Source organism: Physeter macrocephalus, chromosome 9, assembly GCF_002837175.3.
Source record: "Physeter macrocephalus isolate SW-GA chromosome 9, ASM283717v5, whole genome shotgun sequence".
Lineage (NCBI taxonomy): Eukaryota > Metazoa > Chordata > Mammalia > Artiodactyla > Physeteridae > Physeter > Physeter macrocephalus.
Window position 1 is genome coordinate 81397664 of NC_041222.1, and position 26067 is coordinate 81423730.

The 26067-nt window shown below is 40.3% G+C and overlaps 1 protein-coding gene and 1 non-coding gene across 2 annotated transcripts in view; both read right to left on the minus strand.

Moving 5' to 3' along the window:
* HSD17B3 (hydroxysteroid 17-beta dehydrogenase 3) overlaps positions 1 to 22814 on the minus strand; it is a 47517-nt gene extending 24703 nt beyond the window's left edge. Inside the window, exons 1-4 of the mRNA XM_007123869.2 lie at positions 22584 to 22814; positions 18275 to 18321; positions 1928 to 2003; positions 33 to 140 (exon numbers count right to left, since the gene is read on the minus strand). Of these exons, the coding sequence (XP_007123931.2) occupies positions 33 to 140; positions 1928 to 2003; positions 18275 to 18321; positions 22584 to 22737 (385 nt within the window). The 5' untranslated portion in view covers positions 22738 to 22814. The remainder of the gene's footprint in view (positions 1 to 32; positions 141 to 1927; positions 2004 to 18274; positions 18322 to 22583) is intronic.
* On the minus strand, positions 3198 to 3303 carry LOC112067377 (U6 spliceosomal RNA). The gene has a single exon (XR_002893241.1). It is a non-coding gene; the product is annotated as a U6 spliceosomal RNA (small nuclear RNA).
* Positions 22815 to 26067: the final 3253 nt, after the last annotated feature.

Below are 26067 nucleotides of genomic sequence, written 5' to 3' on the forward strand. Positions count from 1 at the left end.
ACAACAAGCTTTGCATTTTGCAATTTACTTACCTAAAATTCCAATTTCTAAGTCTTTAAGTTTTTCTTTAATATACTCATAAATGTCATCTTTGGTAAAATCTGCTTGTATAATCTTCACACTACTTCCTATCGTCCACTCTGCATTAGAGACAACAGTTATTTTTTAATGAACAGGAATCCAAATCCCCCTCTTGCCCATGTTCTCCCAATGCTCCTATACTACCTGAACAGACACTTAAGAGCACAAGCCCATCACCTTAACTAGAAACAAGAAATAGCCTCGGATAAATGCTGGGATGTGTTAAAAGATTTGTGAATGATGGTTTCTGTGTGATTCTAAGAGTCACTACAGTGACAAGTAAAGACATTATAACAGATTTAATGCAGTGGTTCTCAAAGCAAGGTCCACAGACCACAGCATCAGCATCACTGAGAACTTGTTAGAAACACAAAATCTCAGGCTCCACCCCAGACCTACTGAACCGGGAAACCCTGGGAGTTGGCCTGGTGATCTGTTTTCACATGTGCTCTGGGTGACTGTGGTGCATGCTCAAGTTTCAGACCCCTGGACTAAGGGATGTAAGAGCAAAGTGCAATGCCTCTGCTCAGTGAGTGTCAGGTCCTCGTCACATACACTCAGAAACCCTTTGTATTTGTCCAACACTTTAGCATTTATTAAACATTTACAAGCACAATATATTTTTTAATCCTCTCAACAACCTTGTAAAGTAGGTATTTTCTCCATTTTTCAGAGGAGAAAATTAAGGTTCAGTGAAGCTTACTAGCTTGACCAAGGGCACCCAAACTCTGCTCCCTCCAAGTTCAATCCCGTTTCCACTGTTTTATGTGAACTTGCTTTGTGCAGGAGCTCTTTCTTAGATATAAAAGCAACGGGCAGATCTCACCAGCTGCTGCCTGCTTAGCTTTGGAATTAGACCCAATAAATCTGGGGCAAGTGATCTTAAGGCAAAGTCTGGGGGCAGTTCAAAGACACTACTTGCTTTTCAAAAGGACGATAAAAAGTACACTTTAGCACTGTAAGGGAAACACTGAAGAATGTCCTAGTCCTGGGTCAAAGTTATTTCTGATATCCAGACAGAAAACAAAAGCAGAATTCACTGGTTCAAGGGCACTGAGCCTCCTCGTTGTGACTGCTCAACCCCACACCTCCCACGGCCTTCTCTTAGCCCAAATTCTCTCCAAAGAAATAAGGCTCTCCCCCAGACAGCCTGCTATGGTCTTCACGAGTCTTCATAGTTGAAGACTCATTCCTTTGAGTTAAGGAATTTATCAATTACTAAATTAGTAATTATTATTAAAATGCAAATGCCCAGAAAGGGATATGGTGATCATTATTAACTAAGAACACGTCAGAGTGGATCATAATAATAAAGCTTTAAAATATAAATGCTGTCTCTTGGGGTTGTATAGTGTACAACTTTCAAAACCGTCCATGGCAGCCCTGGATCAAATCTTTTTTTTTTAATCTAACAACTAGCAGTAAGCATTGTCCCTCACCCTACTGCAAGGAGCACAGCATAGACATAGGGAAGTGAAGTCCCAAACACAGATCCTGCTTTTGAAGGGAGTAACAGAAGCAATCAGACAGCTGAGGCCTCTGGATGAGGGAGTCTGATTCTAGATATGGAGATGCTAGGCCAAAGAAGAGAGTAGACCTATTTGTGGGGTGAGTGTGCCCCTGCTTCATGCAGCCTGAAGAACCCCTGGTGAACTAAACTGAAGTGAACTAAAGCCACTTATATCCTGAACTTAACTTTGTAAACTGGGCTCCCCTAAGGAGGCTGGTACCCCAGCCTCCAGAGAGCAGACATAGGGATGCTGACAGATGTCTCTATGGGCCGGACAGGAGCAGACTTGGCTGGTGGGCTCCACAAACACCTCCCTTATTTCTTGGGGTCACTCACCAATCTCCGCAGCAATGGCCTGTAGTTTTTCCGGTGTCCGGCTGATAAGCACGACATTGAGTCCCTGTCTTGCTAACTGACGGTAGGGATGGAAAAACCAAAAAGGAGATGATAAGCAGACAGGGAAAGCTTGTTTCATTAAAGGTGAGTTGGGGCATCACTCAGTTGGTCACAGGGTGATGTGCTTGCTTCTCCTGAGTTTAAATATGAAGAATGTGACAAAGTTTCTGGGTTATGAGTAAAACGGCCACACTGGGCCAGGCTAAATGTGACATAACAGTAGTTTACTTGCATGTGTTTATTATGTGCCAGGAATTATTATTCTAAGTGCTTTTTTGTACAGATCCACAATCTGAATGCCCTCCTATCTAAAGCACCTATGATCGGATGTGTGGTGGAATTCAGAATTTGGAGGATTTTATACTATAATTTATGTAACAGGGTCTAGAGTAGCATCCCATAATAAAAAACAATATTTCTGCAGTGACTAGTGAGCTGCGTCCTATTCACAAGAACGTTCTTCCTGTGGTTCTCTTCACTTGGGCACAGTCATGGACCTGAGCCCTTTCTTTCTGTTTTCTGGCTCCCAACAGGACAGAAAATGGAATAGGAAACTGGAGGGTAAACGGATGCTTCCCTGAGATCAAAAGGAACTCTCTTCAGATTGGACACTGCTTCGACTCATGGGGGCTGAGCGACAGTGTGCAGAAGTGGTGTGCTTGAACATAGCATAGGAGACAGGTAAACGTAGTGTGCTGAGTTGTCATGGACAGGCCCAGACTCCTCACACCTAAAAATGCTACAGGTGAGAAAAGATAGAGCTTTGCCTTTAGACAAATGGAAAAACCAATGTTCATTTAAACAGAGACACGTAAAATAGATAGCTAGTGGGAAGCAGCCGCATAGCACAGGGAGATCAGCTAGGTGGTTTGTGACCACCTAGAGGGGTGGGATAGGGAGGGTGGGAGGGAGGGAGACGCAAGAGGGAAGAGATATGGGAACATATGTATATGTATAACTGATTCACTTTGTTATACAGCAGAAACTAACACACCATTGTAAAGCAATTATACTCCAAAAAAGATGTTAAAAAAAAAGACAAAAAAATAAAAAATAAATAAAATAAACAGAGACAGACAACATTTGAGTTAGTGACAAAGGGCCCAGTTAATTGAAATCCTTCTCTATGGTTTTAATTAAATGAAACTGTTATATTTTAAAATTGTGGTAAAATACACATGACATAAAATTTACCTATAGGGAATGTTTCACAATTATGGAATGTTTCACAATTTGTATGTCATCCTCGTACAGGGACCGTGCTAATCTTCACTGTATCACTTCAGTTTTAGTATATATGCTGCCAAAACAAGCACTATGCCAGATTTTAACAAGGAGTTATAGTATAGAAAACACATAAGAAGCTGAATTGAAGACTTTACTATATGGTCTCCAATAGCCAATATTCAAACCTGTGGTATCAGAATCATTCAGGAAGATGTCAAAAATAAACACCAATTCCCACCACAACCATCCAATTAAGAATCTCTGGAGCTGAAGCCTCAGCATTTACATCTTTTTCTATTTTGATTTATTAAATTATACTATTAAATACACAAGCACATTCTCACTGTAAAAGCTGTCACTAAGTCACACCCACGGTTCCATTTCCCCACCACCGCTAGGCTCCCGCTGTCTTTAGTTTGGTGTTGATCCTCCTTTCTAACTTTCTCTCTGCATCTACATGCATCTATAAGTACATACAGAAATAGAAGTTTGTTTTGTGGGATTTCTTTCTTTTCACACTTTGTAAATGGCATTATAAGCTTGTCTTTTTAACTTAATAATGTGTCTTAATCTCTAAGTATTGTATCTATTTCTACATCAGTCCATGCTGAGCCACATTTTTATTGCTTTATAGTGCTCTATAGTTCACTTTTGGGTGAGCATTTAAGTTGTTTTGAAGTTTTCCTATTACCAATATTGCTACAGTGAAAACCCTTCAATACTGCTCTTTGTATATACAAGTGAATTAATTCCTAGAGTAGATAGCCAAGGAGAAGTGGAAATGCTGTGTTAAAAGGTACATGCTTTTTAAATTTTCACAGTATTGGCAAAATATCCTCCCTTAAAACTGTACCATCAAAAATACAGTTTCTACTTCTCCACACTCTGGCCCATATATTATATTAGCAAATTTTTCAACCTAAAAGTCAAGAAATTACATCTCTTTACTGCTTTGCTTTGCACTTTCCAACTATCAGTGGGACTGATTTTTTTTGTATGTTTATATGTGAATTACCAGCATATATCCTTTTTTATTAAAATTTTGTTGAAGTATAGTTGATTTATAACATTGTGCTAATTTCTGCTGTACAGCAAAGTGATTCAGTTATACACATATAAGTTCTTTTTTATATTCTTTTCCATTATGGTTTATCATAGAATATTTTGTTCGTTTGTTTTTTGTTTTTCTCTTTTTGTGACTGGTTTATTTCACTAAGCATAATGTCCTCAAGGTTCATCCACGTTGTAACATGTGTCAGAATTTCCTTCCTTTTCAAGGCTGAATAATACTGCATTGTATGCATACACCACATTTTGTTTATTCATCCATCATCAATGAAACTTTAAGTGCGTCTTCTTTTTAAAATTTTCCCAGTATGTTTATTTTTTTAATTTTTATTGGAGTATAGTTGATTTACAATGTTGTGTTAGTTTCTGCTGTACAGCAAGTGAATCAGTTATACATATACATATATCCACTATTTTTTTTAGATTCTTTTTCCATATAGGTCATTACAGAGTATTGAGTAGAGTTCCCTGTGCTCTACAGTAGGTCGTTATTAGTTACCTATCTTATATATAGTAATGTGTGTATGTCAATCCCAATCTCCCAATTTATCCCTCCCTATCCTCCTTTCTCCCCTGGTAGCCATAAGTTTGTTTTCTACATCTGTGACTCTATTTCTGTTTTGTAAATAAGTCCATTCGTACCATTTTTTTTTAGATTCCACATATAAGTGATATCATATGATATTTGTCTTTCTCTGTCAGACTTACTTCACTCAGTATGACAATCTCTAGGTCCATCCATGTTGCTGCAAATGGCACTATTTCATTCTTTTTTATGGTTGAGTAATATTCCATTGTATATATGCCCATTGACAGAGGAATGGATAAAGAAGACATGGTACATATCATAGAATATTGAATATAGTTCTCTGTACTATACAGCAGGACCTTATTTATCCATTCTGTATATAAAAGCATACATCTGCTAACCCCAACCTCCCAATCCATCCCTCTCCTAACCCCCTCCCCCTTGGCAACCACAGGTCTCTTCTCTACGCCTGTGATTCTGTTTCTGTTTCATAGATAGGTTCATTGTGTCATATTTTAGATTCCACATACAAGTGATATTGTATGATATTTGTCACTTTCTGACTTACTTCACTTAGTATGTTGCAACTCTAGACACATCCATGTTGCTGCAAATGGCATTATTTCGTTCTTTTTTATGGCTGTGTAGTATTCCATTGTGTGTATATATATATATATATATATATATATATATATATATATATACCACACCTTCTTTATCCATTCATCTGTTGATGGACATTCAGGTTGTTTCCATGTCTTGGCTATTGTAAATAGTGCTGCTATGAACATAGAGGTACATGTATCTTTCTGAATTATAGTTTTGTCTGGATATAACCAGAATATACCCATTGCCCATTCTACTGTTGGGATGTCATTTTCTTATAAGTTTGTAGGAGCTTTATTTTTACATATTCTTGGTATTAATTATTTTCCTACTATATATGCAGTAATTATTTTCTCCTTTGTTTATCGTGTCCTTACCATACGTTACATAATATTAATTTTAATGTTACCAAGTTTGTGAATATTTTCCTTATTTTTTTTTAGAATTTCCTTTATGATTTTCCCTAACTTCAAGGATATAAATACATTTTCCTGTAACTCTTGTAGTTTGTTTATTTTTGTTGTTGTTGTTTATTTTTCAGAATAGTGTGAGGTTGAAATCATCTAGCATTATTTTTTTCAAAATGGGTGGCTCATTGTCTTGGCAACATTTTTCTATTTGTCCGTCTTTTCCTGAAGTGAAATGCTTATGCCAAATTCTCATATGTACGTGGATCTGTCTCTAATCTATCTGTTCTGTTCCACTGGTCTATTTGTTAACTTCTGTGCCAGTGCCACTTCTGATAATCTTATAATAGGCTTTGATATCTGGTGTCTCATAGAGAAATTCCCTATGATTTATTATTTTCTTTCAAAATGTTCTTGTGTTATCTTCTTAGTTTAATTTTCCAAGTAAATGATAATATTATATTTTTTAATGTTTTATATTGAAATTAGAGATATTTAAGGGGAAAGTTGCATCTTTGCAGTAATCAGTTATCTCAGTTATCTATTTATTCAGATCTTATGCATTCTTCTAAAACTTTTAGAAGTTTCTTCAGGTAAATCTTGGACATTTCTTGTTAGTTTGCATTAGTTGGGATAACTTAAGCTGCTGTAACAAATAACTCCAAAATTTCAGTGGCTTCATGCAATGAAGTTTGGTTTTTGTCTTATATAGCAGACTCTATTCCACATAGTCCTTCAGGACCCACAGCTGAGAAAGGCATTGCCACCTTCAACACTAGGTTTCTAAGATTGCCCTGGCTGTTGATATCCAGCCAATGCAAGGATCGAAAGAGGGTAGAGAAGATATATCCCCTCCCTCAACCACCTTGACCAAGAAATGACACACATCGTTTCTGCCTGATTTCATTGGAAAAATGTCACATAGCCCCAGCTATATGTAAGGGAATCTGGGAAGTTCCCTGGCTGGATAGCCACTTACTAGCTACAACTTTATACAGTGGGAGAATAGGGATTTTGGGGGAAACTTAGCTGTTCCTGCCACCAATATCCTATGTTTATCTGTTGCCATTGTGAATTAAATTACTATGGATAACTAAATTGGGTCAATTTCTATAATGGAGTACTATACAATACTGAAAATGAATGAACCACGTTCTACACACATCAGCATGGATGAATTTCAAAAGCACAATATTGATCAGTAAGAAGCAGATTACAGAAGACATATGAATCAATTTATATTAAGTTCAAAACAAGTGATGCAACCAAATGTTGTTGAGGGATACACGCATGTGTAACAAGCTTTTTGAAGTAAGGAAATTATTAACACAACGTTCATGATAGTGCTTACATCTGTGGGAGTGAGGAGGGGAAACACAAAGGCATGACATATGTGCCTATATGACAAACTTCAAGGAAACTGGTGATGCCCTATTTCTTAAGCTTCGTGATAAGAGGCACTGTACTCATTTTAATTTTTTTTTGTAACCACACTTAGATATTATGTACACTCTTGTTTGGTACATCTGTCTGTCTGTCTCTCTCTGTCTCTCTCTGTCTCTCTCTCTCTCACACACACACACACACACACACACACACACACACTCCTGCACACGCACGCACACCCAACCACGACATACTACAATGAATTTAGGATACTCAAAGCCTGGTTCAGAAAGTATAGGGTTGAAGTGAAGACACACAGGAGCAAAGCAATGAATCCAAGGAAACATAATAATTAAAAGCTGATGCTGGGCTTCCCTGGTGGCGCAGTGGTTGAGAGTCCTCCTGCCGATGCAGAGGACACGGGTTCGTGCCCCGGTCCGGGAGGATCCCACATGCCGCGGAGCGGCTGGGCCCGTGAGCCATGGCCGCTGAGCCTGCGTGTCCGGAGCCTGTGCTCCACAACGGGAGAGGCCACAACAGTGAGAGACCCGTGTACCGCCAAAAAAAAAAAAAAAAAAAGCTGATGCTTTCATTTAAGGGAAGATGAAAGAGAATAAGCTTAGAGTGCAGCTGGAGTAATTTAGACTAGAGTAATTTAGACATTAGGAAGAAGAATTTCCTTGATGAAATGGCATAAGACACCATCATATATTGACAGTAAATGTGTGATAATATTCAAGAATAGAGCAAAGCAGTTGGTTTTTCTTGGGTTGGGCTGAGCCAAGGGATTTTAATCCAAGGGGCAACACTGTGCCATTACCTGTAACTGCCAGGAGCACTGTCTTGAGAAGCATTCTAACTGCCTTGCCTGTCACACTGGAGCTTGTAGCTTCCATACCATCCCAGACGTTGGGGGTGGCACTAGAATTGTCCAGATATGGAGAAATTAAACCAGACAATCTTTAGTCATATATTTTGCTTCTAGCATTCTGTGGGCATTAATAGCCAAGAATGCATGTTTATATATATTAAAGTGATGAAAAGTAAGTTTTATAATGTTTAAATATATATGTATATAAATATTAAAATTTATAGTAATATAAGATGGGTTAAAATTGGTTCAATCATATAGAGGACAATCCGGCAATGGTATCCAGTATTTAAATGCACATACCCATTGAGCCAGCAATCTTACTGATAGGGATGTATACTTGGATATGTGTAAGTTTATCTTCAAGGGTGTGTCTTGAAACATTATATGTAACTACAAAAACAAAAAGTAACCCTAGTGCCCATCCCTAAGAGGCCGATAAAAGAGACATAGTACATCCCTGGGATAGAATAACCGTGAAAACCATTAAAAAGAATGAAGGCCATCTGTATGCCTTTGCTGTGGCAAGATCTCCATATTACATTATTTAATGAACAAAGCAAAGTTTAGAAGAGGGTTTATGGTTGTGTGAAGCAGGATCCCATCTGTGCTCATGTGGGCAAAAACTAAACATAAAAGTGTAAATTCTGCTAGGAGACTATGAATTCCTTTCCTTCTTCCTGGGCATGTGACTAGATGACACTCCTGGCCTTTCTTGCCGTATGTCTGGCCCCAGGACTGAGTGCTGTCAGTGGGCTGCAGGACACAGACGTGCTTATGACCCAGCTCCAACCTTGAAGAGTAGCGCAAAGGCTTATAAGATAGACAAGAAGCAAGACAGAAGGAACTGGACAGAGCCACCTGCTAATCAGGAAAGTCTCTGGATTGTTACGCTGAAGTTATTCTGTACTATCAACATCCATATCAACATGTAAGTATGAACATAGCGATGGTTTTCCTTTACCTTTTCTGAAAGGAATTTCAAGACATTGTGAACACTGGTGACCTTTACAGAGAAGGGCCAGGTAAGGGCAGGGGTGAGGGAGGAGAGGTCTTTATTTCCCTTTGTATGCTTTTCTGTGCTGCTTGAGTTTTATAATTTTATGCCTGTATTATTTTATCTTTAACAGGAAGTATCTGGGCAAAGAGATTATGGCCTTTTTGCTGTTTTCTTCCTTACACTTCTTTGAATTAAAAATGTATACATAAACATCATTAGCCATCAGGGAAGTGCAAATTAAAACCCCAATGAATGAGATATTACTACACAGCTCTCAGAATGGCTAAAATAAAACATAGCAACACCAAATGCTGGTGAAGATGTGGAGAAAATGGACCACACATACAGTGCTGGTGAGAATGGTACAAACAATCCGGGAAACAGTTTAGCAGTTTCTTAAAAAACTAAACATGCAACTATCATACCAGCCAGCAACTGCACTCCTGAGCATTTATTCCAGAAAAAATAGTCTTTCGTTCACACAAAACTTATATACAAATGTTTATAGAAGCTTTATAAGTATTGCCCAAACTGGAAACAATATCCTGTAATAAACCATAATGGAAAAGAATATAAAAATAATATATATATATGTATAACTGAATCATTTTGCTGAACAGCAGAAAGTAACACAACATTGTAAATCAACTATACGTCAAGAAAGAAATAATGAAAGAAAGAAGGAAGGAAGGAAGGGAGGGAGGGAGGGAGGGAGGGAGGAAAGAAGGAAGGAGGGGGTGGGGGTGTTTTTAAAACGGCCACACAAGGGATCCTAGTGGTGATGGAAATGTTCTGTATCTTGACTGTATCTATGTTGATATCCTGAGTGTGATGTTGTAGAATAGCTTTGCAAGATTGGGTAAAGGGTACATGGGATCTCTCTGTATTCTTTCTTATAACTGCATATGAATCTATAATTATCTCAAAATTAAAAGTTTAATTTTAAAAAAGAAGCTAAAGGAAGCTAAATAAATACAGGAAAATTAGGTAACAGTGCTTTTTAAAAGAGAATTGGGGATGTGAAGTGAATAGATGCTGTATGGGGCTGTACAGTGCTTAGCTGGGGCTGAGATGAGCTGGGAGGCCAGAGGGGCTAGCGCTGCCTGGGGCCAGCTGGGCTGCTTTTTGTACAGACCAGAGCAGCTGCACATGCTCCTAAGGACTGGACAGAGCTGACTAGAACCCTGAATGGCTGGAACCCTGAGAGGCATTAAGTATTATGTCTATCTCTGACCTAAGCCTATTTGGTTGTTCATAATCACTGGGTTTTCTTGTTGTCTCCAGTAATTAGAGATAGATTTTGGCTACAGATCTCCTCCCTAACAACCTGCCAGCAGATGGTGTGTTATAAAATTTAAACAAGACTCAGACCAAATCCTACCAACAGAAACATTCATTAGTAAGCTGGCATCAGAATAGTCATGAACCTATTCTTATAGCTCAGTGGAGTCCCAGCTTTCTGTCCCTTAGGCACTCTGTGAAGGCTCATCCCAGGTAGATATGATAATGTTCTGGGGGCAGGGTGCAGTCAAACTTCTAGCAGGGTAGGGTGACAGAATCCTCCACTATCAGCAGGACATGGGGCCAAATCAGTTAAAGGCCAAGAACACTCTGCGATGCTCACAGATATTACATCCTTGTTCATAGGAGGGCAGAAGTGCCTGTACAATATTTCTAGCTAATCCACATATCTTGGAAGGCACTTCCTCAGGAAAATTATTTATAACATCTCTTAGGCTAAGGGGCAAACCTTCTAATGAAAGTCAAGTTAGCTAAAGCACAGATATTGATGAACTCTAATTTAGCATCTTTAAAAATTAACTAAAACCTGGATTTAGCCAAGGTCCTGGCAAAAACAGCACACTCAAACTGGGTAACTAGAAGAGAGTTTAATAAAAGGATGATTTACAAACTGTGACTAATGTGTAGAGAACCCACGAGATTCTGGAGCTAATAAGGGCAGAGCTGTTGTCACCTGTGAACCTGAAAGGGTTGGGGGATGAACAGTTACCAGAACCAGAGGGTGGAGAGGGCTGCCTGACAGAGCTGCGGCCTTCAGCAGAGGGATACAGCCAGCCCACAGGGAGAGAGCAGAAAGGAACCCAACCTCACACTCCTCTCTCTCTCTCTTACCTGTTGCCAGTATCCCCCAACCCCCACCAAACCCCACTGAAACCAGAAGCCATCTGAGGCCCTTGGTGCAGGGCAGCCTCCTAGGGCACACAGGAGGGCAAAGAAGGGCAGAGGGTGAATCCCGAGGGGCAAGTAGAAGAAACTCAACACACACCACCTCTAGGTGTGGTTGTGTATTCCATTCCTAGGTAATCTACCCAAGAGAAATGGAGGGACTTCCTTGGTGGTGCAGTGGTTAAGAATCTGCCTACCAATGCAGGGGACATGGGTTCGAGCCCTGGTCTGGGAAGATCCCACAAGCGGGGAGCAACTAAGCCCATGCACCACAACTACTGAGCCCATGTGCCACAACTACTGAAGCCTGTGTGCCTAGAGCCCGTGGTCCCCAACAAGAGAAGCCACGGCAATGAGAAGCCTGTGCACCACAACAAAGAGTAGCCCCCGCTCGCCGCAACTAGAGAAAGCCCGCACACAGCAACGAAGACCCGATGCAGCCAAAAAAAAGGAGAAATGGAAACATATGTCCATGAAAACAAGCACATAAGAATGTTCACAGCAGCATATTATATAGCCAAAAAATGGGAACAACCCAAACATTCATCAGCTAGTAAATGAATAAACAAATTGTGGTATATCCATATGATGGAATATTATTCTGCAATAAAAATGAAAGAACCACTGACACATGCTACAACATGGATGAACCTCAAAAATCCTGTGCTAAATGAAGGAAGTCAGGTACATATTGTGTGGTGGCATTCATATGAAATGTTCAGAAAAGATTAGTGGCAGCCTAGGACTAGGGATGGGAATGGGGGATTAACTGTGACCAGTTGTGAGTGATCTCATTAGGATCTTATTAGGATGATGGAAATGTGCTAAAACTGGATGGTGATGATGGTGAACACCTTGGTTAATTTACTAAAAATCATTATACCATACACTTAAAACAGGTGAATTTTATGGTACGTGAATTATATCTCAAGAAGCTGTCTAAAATAAAAAACTGATTCACGTGCGTATCATACTATGCATGCTGAAGTATTTTAAAGTAAATTATATTCAGTCTAACAGCTGATCTTCAGCCATAAAGTATTATAACAAGTCCCACCCCTGGCCTGGAACCTATATAGTGAGGTTTCACTTTGTAAAAAGACAATCTATCAATATCTAGACATATATAGAATGTAATTAGGGGTGATACTCTGCATCTGTTGTTCCTTTATTTTTATTTTATTTTATTATTTTTTTCTTTTGCGATACGTGGGCCTCTCACTGTTGTGGCCTTTCCCGTTGCGGAGCGCAGGCTCCGGAGGCACAGGCTCAGCGGCCATGGCTCACGGGCCCAGCCGCTCCGCGGCACGTGGGATCTTCCTGGACTGGGGCACGAACCCGTGTCCCCTGCATCGGCAGGCGGACTCTCAACCACTGCGCCACCAGGGAAGCCCCTGTTGTTCCTTTAAATAGTTGATTTCCTAGTATATTTTTAAATGACATACAAAGAAGTTTACTCAGACATTTTGGCTGGAACTCAGCTATGGAAAAGAAATAAGCCACAGAAAATGTCTCAAAGACTTTTGTGTCAATTTTGACTGACCCTAGGTAAAGAAAGCTTCATTCAGACCAGACTGAGCAAAGGAGAAGGTGGGAAACAGGTTCCCTAAGAGAAATTCATCTTCAGCTGGGCCTGTATCACACTTTCCTCTGAAAAACAACCACCACGGAAAAATTAAACCAAGAAGGGTGAACCCCAAGGTAAACTATGGACTCTGGGTGATAATGACGTGCCAGTGTATGTTCACTGTAGCAAACTTCCCACTCTGGGGTGTGTGTGTGGACAGGGGTATACGGGAACTCGCTGTACCTTCTGCAAGATTTTGTGGTCAATCTAAAACTGCTCTAAAAAATAAAGTCTATCTTAAAACTTTAAAAATAAATAGAAAATTAAAAGATAAAAAAATAAGAACTGTCCCATTTTAAGGCCAGTGATATCATGAAGTCTTCCCTTTCTCTCCTGGAAAATTCCCCACCCCCACCTCCAGCCCTCATTTTCAGTCTGGGAATCTATCAAAGGATGGCTAAAGAATTAAGCACCTTCGTCTCACAATTCACGTCATCAGCCTCCCGAGGGGGAGATTGTCCATTAAATGGAAAACAATTTGCATTTTCAACACAAAGGATGCTCTCTGCCTTGTGTGCTTCCAGCCTCTCCTGAATTGTGCCATTTCTCTCAAGAGCCATAGACTTTTTAAAGGTTCCATGTGAAGTGGTCTGAGCCAGGAGGGGGGCACGGAGAACACTTGGTTGTCTGGGCCAGCATGTTCCCTTTGTCCTTTTGAGCAGGGCTCAATCTTCTTTCTAGAATGTCCAGGCTGACAGGCTCCATACGTGGGTTTTGCCACCACCCCCCTTCAGGGAGTTAAGCCCCAGAAGCACACCCTCTCCCAGAATTCCCTGCCAGGCACTGTGCTAAAGAAGAATGGCTGCTGCTGTGATGAATAGACCATTTTCCTTCTGCTGTGTGTTAGGGACTAGGTCAAGGAAGGTGCCTGTCGCTGCTAATCTATAACAGGTGGTGGGAATGCCAGGGAAGACAGGGCTTCTTCTGTGTGGCAGTAAATAAAAGAAAGGGCTTGAATTCAGGTGCCAAAGGAATGGAAATGGTGTGAAATACAGAGTGAAGCAGAGGCTTCAGAGGCATGAAGAGCAGGCCCATTCTTGTCCTTCCTCCTCCAGCCCATCCCTCTCCACAATTTTTTTTCACCTGCTTCCAGTAATGCTTGAAATTCCTTTAAAAGGAGGAAAAGTCACTATTGCCACTCTAAATACAAATACAGATTAGGTTAAAATGTAATATAGAATAGGCTACTGGAAAGTTGGAGTAAAAGTCCTTATTTCTACCATGAAATGCAACTAAAACATGCAACCTGGACATAATACATAAAATAAATATAAGAAGACTCCAAAAGATAGTGAGAAGATCAGCTATGGGCCTTGAGACCTGAGGAAACCGGTGGTGAGTTTCCTGGGTTTTCTTTTTGCCTCATATATCCCAGACTTATTGCTGGAGAAGCTGGATATTTAGAAACACCAACAGTGCAGACATAAAAAGTCCCAACAGAAGCCTGCTCTCTCTAACCAAAGAACCAAAAAATGGCAGCCTAGTAAGGCAGAAAACTTTAGACAATAACTGTCGTATTCCAGACAAACAACTCAAAAAAAAAAAATCTATGTTCCTATTGCCACCCCTGCCTCCAAAGCCTGAGTGGGGAGCTGACACTTCCCCTCTCGTGAGGCTGAGTCCTAACAAGGACTCCAGCCCCCTGCCACGTTGGCATCAGAGAAGGATGAGCAGGGAGCTGGGACTTTCATCCCAGCCACCCCACCCACCATGTCAGCAGAGACCTGAACTTCCACTTCTACCTGACAGTGCCAGAGCACCCCTTCTGCTCTCTCCCCTCTTCTTTCCCCTGGGATGATGACAGAGGAAGCCTAATGGAGATTCAGGACTTATACCATCACCGCAATGATAGTGAGACCACCTCCTCCAAGTACTGCTTGTGGGGAGCAGTAACGATGCACTCTTGCCCCGAAAATCCAGAGTGGCTTATGAGAAGCCAGAACTCCTAAACCCATCCAGCAGTAACAAGGAGGCAGCACCCCCCAAAGGAGGCCAAGTGGAAAACCTGGGCTTCTACCCCACCTGGTAGGAAAAAGCACCCCCTCCTCCCACGGTTGAAGCAATGTCAGTACAGACCTAAACCAGAAGATTTAAATATGATCCAGAGTCTCATAACATAAAACCAAAAATGTCCAAGATTCAATTAAAAGAAAAAAACTCATCACACCAAGAATAAGGAAGATCTCAATTTGAGTAAGATAAAAACAATGGACAAATGCTAATGTCAAGATGACACAGATGTTAGAATTATCTGACTAGAATTTTAAAGCAGCTATTGTAAAAATGCTTCAGAGAGCAATCACAAACACAATTAAAACAAATGAAAATTAGGACATTTCAGCAAAGAAATAGAAGATATAAAGAAAAATGAAATGGAAATTTTATAACTGAAAAATACAGAAAGTGAAATTAAAAACTCAATGGATGGGCTCAATAGCAGAAAGGAGAGACCAAGGAAAGAATCCATGAACTTAAAGATAAAACAACAGGAATTACACAATCTAAACAGAGAAAAAATACACTGAAAAAAAATGAACAGCATCTCAGAGACCCACCTAGAAGAAGAGAAGAGGGCTAGGCAGCTAGGCAGAAAGAATATTTGAAGAAAGAATGAATGAAAAATTTCCAAATTTGTGAAAAGGTATAAACCTACAGATTCAAGAGACTGAGTGAATCTCAAACAAGATAAACTCAAAGAAACCCACACCAAGAAGCATAACTAAACTGCTGAAAACTGAACACAAAGAAAAAAATCTTGAAAGCAATGAAAGAGAAACAACACCTTACCTATAGGGGAAAATGATTTGAATAACATCAGACTCATCAGAAATCATAGAGGCCAGAAGGAAGTGGCACAACATTTTTCAAGTGCTGAAAGGAAAGGATTGTCAACTATAAATCCTATATTCAGCAAAATTATCCTTCAGGAATGAAGGGGAAATGGAGACAGTCTCTGATGAAGGAAAACAAAGAGAATTTGTCACCCGCAGAGCTACTGTAAAAGAAAAACTAAAGGAACTTCTCTAAACAGACAGGAAATAACAAAAGAAAAAATCTTGGAACATCAGGGAAGAAGAAAGAACAATGGAAAGAGTAAAAATATGGGTAAGTACAACACATTTCCTTTCTCAAAAAGAGAAAAAAAAAGCAATATATGGGAAAGAAAACAGATTAAATATCCAATAATAATACTGGCTAAACTTGGAGAGCTTACTCTATGCAAAGCATTTTTCCCGTCTCATCCCATTTAACTTTTACAAAAGCCCAGATGGAATTATCATCACTTCCAGTTTATTGATGTGGAAATTCTGCAGTGAGCATATTGGAGGCAGAGTTTGAACAGACAGACATCTGATCCATTCCCAACCTCAAATTCTTAACCATTACAATCCGTAGCATTCCAGACTGAACTGCTTTCCTTGAAGCAGCAATTAGCAGGGAGACAAGAACAGGCTCTCTGGAAGAGAGGGAATCCTGCATGAAAGAAAGGTAGGGATCCCAGAAAATTGTTTAGCACAGCCTTAGAAAAGAACAAAAGGAAACAAAGAATAAGATTCTATAAGAAGAAGAGCAAAGCAAGAATTAGTCTAGAAGAGAAATAGAATTTAGAATTTGAAGGTTCTTGGGAGACATCTTTTGTGCTCATAAAGACCTGGAAGCCCAGAAAGAATGTGTAACTTGTCCAAAATCTGCAGACAGTTAGTGTCTGAATGAGGACTGGAACCCATAGCTCCTGACCCCCAGGCCATTGCTTTTGGAAAGAGTAAGGAAATGAATTGCTAAGGAGAATCCGCATATGGGTCTCCTCTAAGAAGAAAGAAAAGTGTCTGAGTCTTAAGATATCAAGGGGGCCACAGGTATATCAGGTCAGCATGAATTTGAAGAAAGAATCTGGAAAATCATAAAGAAATAACGTGAGTTCTCCAGAGAACTGAGAGGTAAGGCCTTGGATCTTGTGGATGAAAGGTAAGACCCTTTCCAGAAAACTGGTCTAAGGTGAAAAAAAGTTATATAAAAGGTGATATAGTTTTAACACAAATAGCTAGAAAAGCTTTCCTTCTGATTTGGGGTATGGAAGATACAAGGCTTTGGAAAAGGGTTGGCACATGATCTCTCCAACCTCAACACTCAAATATAACCACTCATCTACTGCATGTTGGGCACTACTGATCATCAGAAAGTTGCTATGTACAAATTAGGATAAGAGCAAAGATGAACTCTTTAGCTGAAAGAAAAAAACAAAAACAAAGTTGAAGCAGAAAGTCAGTACCAAAGAAATTATCTTCAGAGCATGGAGGATGGGGGGTAGACCCAAAAGACCAGCACTAGGACTTTTAAGTGGTATGGTTCAGCTCTGTTAACTAAAAAGAAAACCAAAAGTTTCTATCAGGTACCTCCAATATACCTTGCAATGTTCATTTCACAGAAGATGGTTTGACCTCTCTCATGACACAGGCCTTTAGGAACAAGAAAACACATGAGTACTCACTATTGTTGAATGTAGTTTTCATAATTGAAGTGCTTTTCGTTATGTTTTTAAGGTGTTGATTTTTAATAGCCATCCTCACACTTTCTAGGATTTTATTTCTTCTATTGTGTTTTACATGGTTCTAGAGGTTAGTATAATAGGCACAAGGAAGAAAGAAAATATATAGGAATTCCAGGAAACAATACTTCATTAGTGAAAATGTCAAACTTGTAATAATACTAATAATAATGGCATACAAAACTACATATGCTATAAACACATTTTTAGAAAAGCGTAACTACCTACTATCTGTCTATCTATCTATCTATCTATCTATCTATCTATCTATCTATCTATCTATCTATCTATCTATCTACAGAGGAACAAAAACCCTGGAAGGAAACACTCAAGGACTCTAATCACACTCCAGTGACTCTCAGCCCTATCAGATTCTCTCTTTATATTTTTTAATGCCCATTAATCTTCTTAAAGTGAAAGTTATATGTATATATATATCCTACATGCACAAATGATTTTTAAAATCAACATATGCCCTAGCTATAATGTAAAGGGTAAATAAAAGGAAAGTAGTTTATAATTTTTTTATTGCTTTAAGTATATAAATGCTTATGGTACAATTACCCTAGAAAATAACAGTGCCCCCATAAATTCCTAAAACAACTTCTAAGGGGAGATACTGCCACCTTTGAATATCATTGTATTTTTTTTTAAAAGGTAGCCAGGCGGTGAGATTATGATTTTTAAATTTCCTTTTTTATAGAAAATAGTTTCCTTCACAAGGGAATGTCCATTGCTTTTATAATCAGAAAACTAGTGTTTGGGGTGGGAGTCATGTGACTGTGATGTGTTTAATAAAAGGGGAGGAGAAAGTCTCCAAGGACACAACTTACCTCGAATGAATAAGCTTTCCCAATCCCATCTCCTGCTCCAGTGATTACTGCAAAAAGCAGAAATGGTTTTAAAGGATAGAATTAATCTTTAAACCCCTTTCTCGCTGGCTACATGTTCTTGCAGGCCTACTCTCTAGGACACAATATTCCAAAGCACTGCCCTTCTCCTCTCCAGCCCTACTCCGCTCAACTGTGAAGTTTCCAGCCTTGACTCCCTTCACTAAATGTTCAAAATGAAGCTTTTTTTTCTTTTTTTGGATGGGGTTGGGGAGGAAGGGTTGGTGAGGCTATAAAAAACATGCTCCAAAATGAAACAAAGAACATTAGCCAGGGAACATTTTATTCAGACCCCATAAGGTTTTAGACATTTCTAAGCCTTAATTCATCAAGGACAAGCAGTGTATGCTATTATCTCTCTACCCACACACCCAATTATCACTGTAAGGACATTTCAAGGTTCCTACTAAAAGCTGAGTTCTCCCCACTTCCTATCCTCACTCTCACAGGACAACAGCAATCAAAGCCCATTGAAGACAGAGAACTTAAGAGGAAAATACAGAAATACAAAAAGAGGATGCAATGACATGAAGGAACCTAAAGAACTTGTGCTCACTGGATCTATTGATTAATAGATAACAATGAGATGGGCCTTTTAGTCCTTTTATAGCCAACAGCACATACATATTTAATGACTGAGCTCTAGGGTAAACTTCATTCGTGCGAATGTCACAATTTCAAAATACAGTACAATTCAGTATATACATATCTGCAGTTCACCTTTGCACCATGAATTGGAGGATATGCTTTCCAAAAGTGTGTACAAAAGCTATGTATACATTTAGTTTACTGAGAGGGAGAGCAGACCAAGCTGAAAAAGCTCAGGCAGCACACTGGCAGAAGCACCCTCATTTTAATAATTACCAGTGATTTTACTTGTTTATTTGGGTACTTTTAAGTGACTCCACGTATATGACTTGTTTTACTCTGTAGAGGTATTTTGCTCAGGGTTGTTGTCTTCTGCCTCACCTTCCCCTCCATTACAGGCATCCTCAAAATCACCCAGTACAAGGCCTGAACTATAGTCAAGATAACGTCAATAAGTGGCTGGTACCTACTGAGTGTTTACTTTCTGCCGTGCACTATATTTTTGGGTTATGTTTTTAGTCACTTAGACCTTATTATTTACAAGTTAAATTACACAGCATGAGATGGACAGGAGGGAGAAGAGGGGAGGAAGCTGGCTCCTGAGGTTCCTGGCCACCTCCATCCCCTCCTCGGTGCATAGCAAAGTCTTCAGTGCTGCCTCTGCCCCAGTGTCCAGATCAGGCCTCAGAACACAACTTCCAAGCCAGAAATGAGGTTCTGGCTCTGACACCCCAGAGCACCAGGGCTCCCACTAGCAGCTTCTTCATGGCGGGTGGTGGGAATGTGAAGGCATCAGTTTGTCTAGGTAAGGGTGACAGATGAGGCCGCTGGAATTCAGGGAGAAAGTGGAATAGGCATTGTAGGTCCAATAAAGCTCTTCCTTGTCCGGCTTACAGAAATGCAGAAAGAGCATGTGGATGGGCAACCCCACAGCCATCATCTCATCTGATATTCAAAACAAGCCTATAATTCAGGGTACATCATTTTCCTTAGTTTATATTTGAGGAAGTGAAGGGAAAGTTCTTAACCCAATAAAGGCCACACTGCTAAAAATGATGACTACAGGATTTGAACCCAGGCTCTGACTTTGGGGTCACAAATCTATAAAGAATATCAGTGATGGGACTTCCCTGGTGGCGCAGTGGTTAAGAATCTACCTGCCAATGCAGGGGACATGGGTCCGAGCCCTGGTCTGGGAAGATCCCACATGCCTGGTTAAGAATCTACCTGCCAATGCAGGGGACACGGGTCCGAGCCCTGGTCTGGGAAGATCCCACATGCCGCGGAGCAACTGAGCCCGTGCACCCCAACTACTGAGCCTGCGCTCTAGAGCCCGCGAGCCACAACTACTGGAGCCCACGTGCTGCAACAACTGAGGCCCGCATGCCTAGAGCCCGTACTCCGCAATAAGAGAAGTCACCACAATGAGAAGCCAGCGCACCGCAACGAAGAGTAGCCCCCACTCGCAGCAACTAGAGAAAGCCTGCACGCAGCAAGGAAGACCCAACGTAGCCAAAAAATAAAAATAAAAATAAATAATACCAGTGACAAAATTAGGAAATCAACCACATATGACTGCATATGCACTTCTTTTAGAATGTGTGTTCTCAGAAGGGCTTTGCCGTACAATGATGGGCAGAGTTCTAAGCCCCTCAGAGCACAGGCATTTGAATCTGTGTGAGGCAGAGTATTTGGATCCAGAACACTCAAGTTCAAACTGCTTAGCAAGTTCACTGGAGACATCATACTGCCCTGAGAGGGAGTGCTCACACACATATTCTCTCTCTCACTCTCTCTCTCTCTCTACAGATTAACAGGCAACAGTTAAAAATGCATTTTTTTCATGCCAAACAATTTTCATATAGTAATTTTTTTAGCTTTGGAAAATAAGGATACAGGATGCCTAGTTAAACTTGAATTTCAGGTAAACAACAAACAATTTTTTCATATAAGAATATCCCACATAATATTTGGGGTGTCATATACGAAAGAATTATTCTTTATTTATCTGAAATTCAAATATAACTGAGTATCCTGTATTTTATCTGGCAGCCCTATAAGGTTGTTTACAATCTTTCCTATTTAGCCTGGCATTGTATTTCTAAAGCCACAGAAATCCTTTTTTTTTTTAATCATTGGATTTTCTTGGTGCCCAACTGTAGTGTAAAACCTGACAGTTGGGTTTTTGTTTTTGTTTTTTTCTTTTTTATTTTTTTTCTGTACGCGGGCCTTTCACTGTTGTGGCCTCTCCCGTTGCGGAGCACAGGCTCCGGACGCGCAGGCTCAGCGGCCATGGCTCACGGGCCTAGCCACTCCGCGGCATGTGGGATGTTCCCGGACCGGGCACGAACCTGTGTCCCCTGCATCGGCAGGCGGGCTCTCAACCACTGCGCCACCAGGGAAGCCCTGTTTTTTTTCTCTTTTGTAATGCAAGTGCCTGACTTTGATTGCCAGTGAGGCATCACCTTTAAAGAGGCATCAACTTTAAAGATGGTGATTTCTAATAAAAGCTATGCTGGCCACACGATCATGTAAAGAGCCAGGCCACCTCCCCCAAATGAGGTTCCTTTGTTTTAAAAATCTTGATTGATTTCAATAACTGACCATTTGGACTACTTGTTTTTTCTCTTCCTGTGCTTTAAATTCCTGCTCTTATGTTTTAAATTCACCATTAAAGAGTGAGCGTGTGAAACCCTAGGCCCCCACCCCAGAATAAAATAAAAGCAGAACTCCAGGCCCATTCACTCTCTCTCTCTCTCTCTCTCTCTCTCTCTCTCTCTTTGTGCCCATGACCTTGCTATGTGGCACCAGGTGTCCTACATAATTTTCAGGTCCTGTAAGTAATACACCTTTATTATTTTTTTAAAGTGTCCTGATGGTTATTGCTGAAAGCCATCTTGCAATCACAGTAAGAACCACAAGGGCCGGCCCGACCACAATATTGGTTATTGATAGACTGACACTAGCACATAACACCAACTTTGAAATGCAAACTTAGCATTTCATTCAAGGAGATGCCAAAACCATAGCCTCACATCCTTCACCTTAAACTCAGTATGGAGCTGAAATTCTGCATAGCAGTTCCAGGAGCTAAATCCCATTGGGAGGTAGCAATTAATCAATCTACTTAGGACACAAACCAGACCCAGATTCCATATATAACCATTTTAAAAACATGTCTCCACAGAGATCTTTATTGCCTTGATTTTGTATTACCCTCACTTCTTGAAAGGGCTCAAATAAATTTTTTTTTAATAAAATGAATTTAAATTATTGGATTTCAGAATGTTGAAACACCCTTTAAGAAAATGGAAGCACCCTGGGCTTTTGAAAATCTGGAGAAGAGGATACATAATTTTCTGCAGCATCTATTATTTGTATCATCAGAAACTCCCAAAATAAGAAAACCCAACGAGTGAGAATGAGAGGAGAAGCACACAGGCAAGGACTGAGTAACATTGTTCCCTAATTATCCGCCTGATGCCCCACATCTCATTTCTCAGACAATCCTAATTTCATGCGTGCTTTCCAGCCTCCCAAATTAAAATAACCCAAAGGAATTACATCTTTGCTCTCAAAAGGAAAAGATGCAATATATCTTTTGAGACCTAAGTGATAATAAGCAAGAACAACAAAAAAACAAGAGATGGAAAACTTTCTTTACCTGCCCACTGTCCCATTGACTTCAAGAAAGACCTTGGCGAAACTTTCCAGAAGTGCAGGAAAATACATTTGGAGAATCTCACACATTTCACCAGGTGGACCAGGCACACCAGCAGCCCTACAAAAATGAAGAACTGTTCCAGAACCTCTCCCATGATGGCACCGCAGCAGATGCTGTTTTGGACCTGGTTGGGGGCCTCACAGCCTCCAGGGGCGAGCGTGACTGCTCTGGAGGAGTGTCAGTCAGTCCCCTTCTGGAGTCACTGGGCACATTCCAATGCGTCACTGTGTCGAGGCATTCAGATTGGAGTAACTTCTTTACACAATCCTCTGATTCACAGGCTTCGGAATAAAATATTCTTTCTAATATCTTTATAGCACTGTTGGGCTTTTGTGACACAGGGGAGTTGGTGAAGAAGTAAAAGGTGGACATAAAGAAAGATAAAGCCTGGACAAAGAAGAATGGCAGCCCAGCATTTCCTCCCTGAATTTGGAAGCTAAAAAAGATACTTAAAAGTATGCAAAATCCTATAAGTCATTCATTCACTTATTCAGCAAATATTTATTGACTGCCTACAGGTGGCATCACTCTTCGAGATGCTGGGAACATATAATAGTAAACACGGCCAGTCAATGCCATGGGGAGCTGAGATTCACAGTCAATGTGTGAATAAATAAGATAATGTCAGATATCAGTGCCGTGAAAAAGTGCTACGGAGTGACTTATTAGAGTGACTAGCGAGCACAGGAAGAAATTCTGTGAAGAGGTGGTATTTTGAACTGAAATTTGAACGAAAAGGAGACAGCCCTGCAAAGATAGGTTTCCTGAAATGAGAAAGATACATGTATTTGAGGAATAAACAGCACTACATAGAGGAACTGGTCTGTAGAGAACAAAGGAAGGAAAGAATAAAGTAAGGTGAAGGCATGGGGAGGAGCTAGATACTCCTGGTGAGGAGTTTGGACTTTATGAGCAACAGGAAACCACTGAAGAGACTCAGACAATGGTGTTATCTAATCCGAGTCACTCTGGATGCTGAGAGAAGATGACCTTTTGGAGGTGGGGATGGAGAGTGGTCGTGACACTGAAGCAGGGGGAGCGAGAAGACTATGGCAGTCAACTGAGAAGAGTGCCCCCATGTTCATCCTTTGGCCCCCTTCTCCTTCTGTCCACACTTACTCATTTGGTGATGTTACCCAATCTCTTGACTTTAAGGACGCTGTGCACTGAGGACCCCCAAATGTATAAGTTCAGCGGTAACCCAGGCTGCTCATCCAGACTTGCATTTCCAACTGCCTACTTAACACCCCCATTTGAATGCCTAATAGTCGTCTCAAGCTTAAGTCTAGTACTGGTTTCTGATATTACCAGCAAATGTCAAAACTTGTTCCCCTTGCAGACTTCCCTATCCCAGAACATGGCAACTCTTATGTTCCAGTTGTTCAGGTTAAAAACCTTAGAGATATCCTTGACTCCTCTCTTTCTCTCACATCCTGCAGCCAATCTGTCTCCTGTTGACAAACAATTGTATTTGTTTTCAGTTTTAGATTATGCTAAACAACATTGCTATGGATATTCTTGTATTTGTACTTTCCCACACGTGTGCATGTCTCTCTCTCTCACACACACACACACACACACACACACACATACACGTGATTGCAGGGTCATACATGTTATACATGTACAACTTCAATTTTACTAGTGTGTCAGTCCCACTCAGGAGACAAACCACACAGCAATTTGAACATGGACTATTCAATATTAAAAAATTTGTTGGGAATTAGCTACTAAAAGGGCATAAAAGAAAACTCAAAAGAATGCTCAAAGGCTGAAGAAGAGTATTTAGGAAACAAATGAACTTGGAAGGGAATTCTTGGAGCCAAGGCTGGGATTCAGACCTCACTGGAGAGAGTGTGGTTGCAGCCAACTGGTTGGTGATGATGTTCTCTGGGTTGCCCGAGACAGAGCTGTTCACAGTCAGGAGGATAAGTCTGGTTAGCCAGGAACTGCTGCCTGGGACCAGAAATCCCCACTGGGAAGGTGACAAAACTTGCTGGAAAGCTACTGGAAGGTGGGGGGGTGGTTGCTGTTGAACTCCCTGGGGAGACCTCTACTGGGGCTCAACTGGGAAAAACTGACATTTATTTTTACAATATTGATTCTTTCAACCTACAAACTGGCATATCTCTCCTTTTAGGTCTTCTTAATGTCTCTCAATGACTTTTATAATTTCTTTAAAAATTCTTGCTCTTATAGAAATTTATAATAAGAAAAATATCAAAAATATGCAAAAGTAAAGAGACTAATTTAATGAACCCTCACCCATAGGTAAAGGTAACTATGATGACAGTTAATAACAAAATTAACTATCATTTCATGTCCATTTTTACTTTGTATATACCCATTTTCCCTACTCCCAAACCCCTATAATGTGAAGGACTCTTTAAAAGAATAACATAAAAATAATGCTGTTATTACAATTTAACAATTAGTAGTAATTCCATCAAATATACAGTCAGTATTTAAATTTCCCTGATTGTTACATACATATTTTTAAGTTGACTTTTGAATCATTTTTTTCATAAAGGACTACACATTGCATTAAATTCATATGTCTCATAAGTGGTATAGGTTTTCTCTCCCACCCTTTAAAAAATGTTTACTATCATTTATTTGTTTAAGAAATTAAGTTGTTACTCTTATAGAATTTTCCACATTTTGAATTTGCTGATTGCATCTCCATGGTTTTGCTTAACATGTTCCTTTGTCCCCTATATCTCTTCTAAACTATTTAGATCTAGAGCAGAGGTCAGCAAACTTTCACTTTAAAGGGCCAGATAGTAAAGATTTTATTTTAGGCTTAGTGGGTCATACGGTCTCTGTTGCAAAAAAGACCCTGGCCATTGTAGTACAAAAGCAGTCACAGGGGCTTCTCTGGTGGCGCAGTGGTTGCGCGTCCGCCTGCCGATGCAGGGGAACCGGGTTCGCGCCCCGGTATGGGAGGATCCCACGTGCCGCGGAGCGGCTGGGCCCGTGAGCCATGGCCGCTGAGCCTGCGCGTCCGGAGCCTGTGCTCCGCAACGGGAGAGACCACAACAGGGGAAGGCCCGCATACCACAAAAAAAAAAAAAAAAAAAGGCAGTCATAAGTACTTAAATGACAACTCTATGGATAGGATGGACCTCAAGGGCATTATGCTAAGTGAAGTAAGTCAGAAAAGAAAGATAAATACTATATGATTTCTCTTGTATGTGGAGTCCTTTAAAAATGTGTGTGTGTGTGTATATATGTATATATATATATATATATATGATATGTATATATAAATAAGCTCATAGTTAGAGAGCACAGATTTGTGGTTGCCAGAGGCAAGAGGTGGGGGTGGGAGAAATAGTGCACTTTTTGTGTTTGTCTTTTTGTTTTTGGTTTAAATAGATTGAATTTTTTAAAAGGGAGGGGGTTAGGGAAAAATATGTACAGG